At 44.9% G+C, this 1,509-nt stretch overlaps 1 protein-coding gene across 1 annotated transcript; it reads right to left on the bottom strand.

The window, feature by feature from the left end:
• LOC128270607 (zinc finger protein sens-like) lies at window positions 1-1,146 on the bottom strand. The gene is made up of 4 exons (XM_053008018.1): window positions 1,051-1,146; window positions 535-979; window positions 74-432; window positions 1-15 (listed from the first exon to the last, which is right to left on the bottom strand). Exons 1-4 carry the CDS (start codon window positions 1,144-1,146, stop codon window positions 1-3), a joined length of 915 nt encoding a protein of 304 aa, XP_052863978.1.
• Between the last annotated feature and the right edge of the window lie 363 nt (window positions 1,147-1,509).

Below are 1,509 nucleotides of genomic sequence, written 5' to 3'. Positions count from 1 at the left end.
CTAGTTGAGTATGCTCTGGGAACATTTGTGGACAACAAGGACATTTCAGTTGTAGGTCCTTGTTATGAATTACAGCGTGCCCCATCAACATTTGTTTCGAGTAGAACGTTATGCCACAGACCTCACACTGGAATGGCTCCTCATCGGTGTGCCAGCGAATGTGATTCTTTAGACCACCTGCCCGCACGAACTCTCGTGGACAGTGCGGACACTGATGGCGTTTTTGCTTGATTCTGTGGACATCAGTATTAATTTTTGAATCATGCTCTGGCAACTCTGGAAACTCTGCTACGGTGATATCTTGTTGTGGACTTCGGTGCTCATTCGACGGACACAGTTGCTGCTCGTCAACTGTCGAGACCGATAGATGACAAGGATATCCTGAATCCTCGTCAGCACTAGGATCCATTTGACTCAATGTAGAGCCTTTGGCTGTATGAGTGATACAAGAATGGTTTTGATCCAAAATTGATACAGAGTCGTCAGGCCTCGTAATGGTCTCTCCTGCCATAGAATCATCTCCTTCAACCTTACAGCTGAAATTGGAAGGATCCGTCTTGAGCTCATGTTTCAGATCTGCATCCGATGGTTGTTGTTCCTCGTCCATTGGTTCACGTTTCAAAAGAGTTTCCAGTGATACTTCCTCCGCCTCAAACAAATCGTTACGATGATAATAATCGTATGTGCCGCTTATCTGTTGTGAATTAGAAACCGTTTCACTCGATTGATAATCCTCTGAAGGATGTTCTGCGACAACCTCAGTTTTGATCCACACCGATTCAACGCCATCGGTTTGGCGTATGTTCGGAGGTTTTGCAGTTATTTCGGCAGCGGTCAAATTTGTTGTGTCCACTTCTTCGTGAACTCGTTCGACTTTTTTATTCTTTAGAACGCATAGGCAGCGAAACTTATGCAAAGAATCCAAGCGCGATTCGCAGGCCGAGCACAAATACGATGGAAATTCGGGCAATAGTTTCATCTGTAGAAAGATAGAAAGCATAATCGTTGCTAACAAAGCGGCTGAAAATTCTATTAAGAAGAGCATCTTACCTCAACCTGCGTACAGGCGAATATTTGTTGCAAAAGAGATGCGCCCCGTTCATCGAAAGTAATCGGCTGCAAATCGCCATCAGCCGACAGGCACATTCGACATATAGGCGAGGTTCTGGAAAGAAATGTGCTATTACACATATTGATTCTTGTTTACCGTCAACTTACTCGTCTGAAAATGAAACTTTAGAACGCTTCGAAGACCTTCTCATTTCGACTGAAACAGTTTATTACAGAGAAAAGTAAATTTGCCGCGTTTTGTTTACAAACAAGTTTTTTCCTAATGACAATCCTCGATTTTTGACAGCTTCTTTCCGACTCAAGAGCAAAAACGCGGCAACCCATCCGGCTTTCCGATCGACGCTCTGCTGCCCCTCGATGTGTCCCCGTTTCGGACCGATCTCACACCGGTCGTAACCGGGACACGAACGCCAAAGCTCGCACATCGGACAATACATT

The sequence above is a fragment of the Anopheles cruzii genome, chromosome 3, assembly GCF_943734635.1.
Source record: "Anopheles cruzii chromosome 3, idAnoCruzAS_RS32_06, whole genome shotgun sequence".
Classification (NCBI taxonomy): Eukaryota; Metazoa; Arthropoda; class Insecta; order Diptera; family Culicidae; genus Anopheles; species Anopheles cruzii.
This window is presented reverse-complemented; position numbering and strand designations above follow the sequence as displayed.

Coding starts and splice junctions, on each gene's coding strand:
- LOC128270607 (XM_053008018.1), bottom strand. CDS start 1,146: ATGTGCCTGTCGGCTGATGGCGATTTGCAGCCGATTACTTTCGATGAA. Junction 980..1,050: donor TCGCCTGTACGCAGGTTGAG/GTAAGATGCTCT, acceptor ATCTTTCTACAG/ATGAAACTATTGCCCGAATT. Junction 433..534: donor GGATCCTTCCAATTTCAGCT/GTAAGGTTGAAG, acceptor TCACTCATACAG/CCAAAGGCTCTACATTGAGT.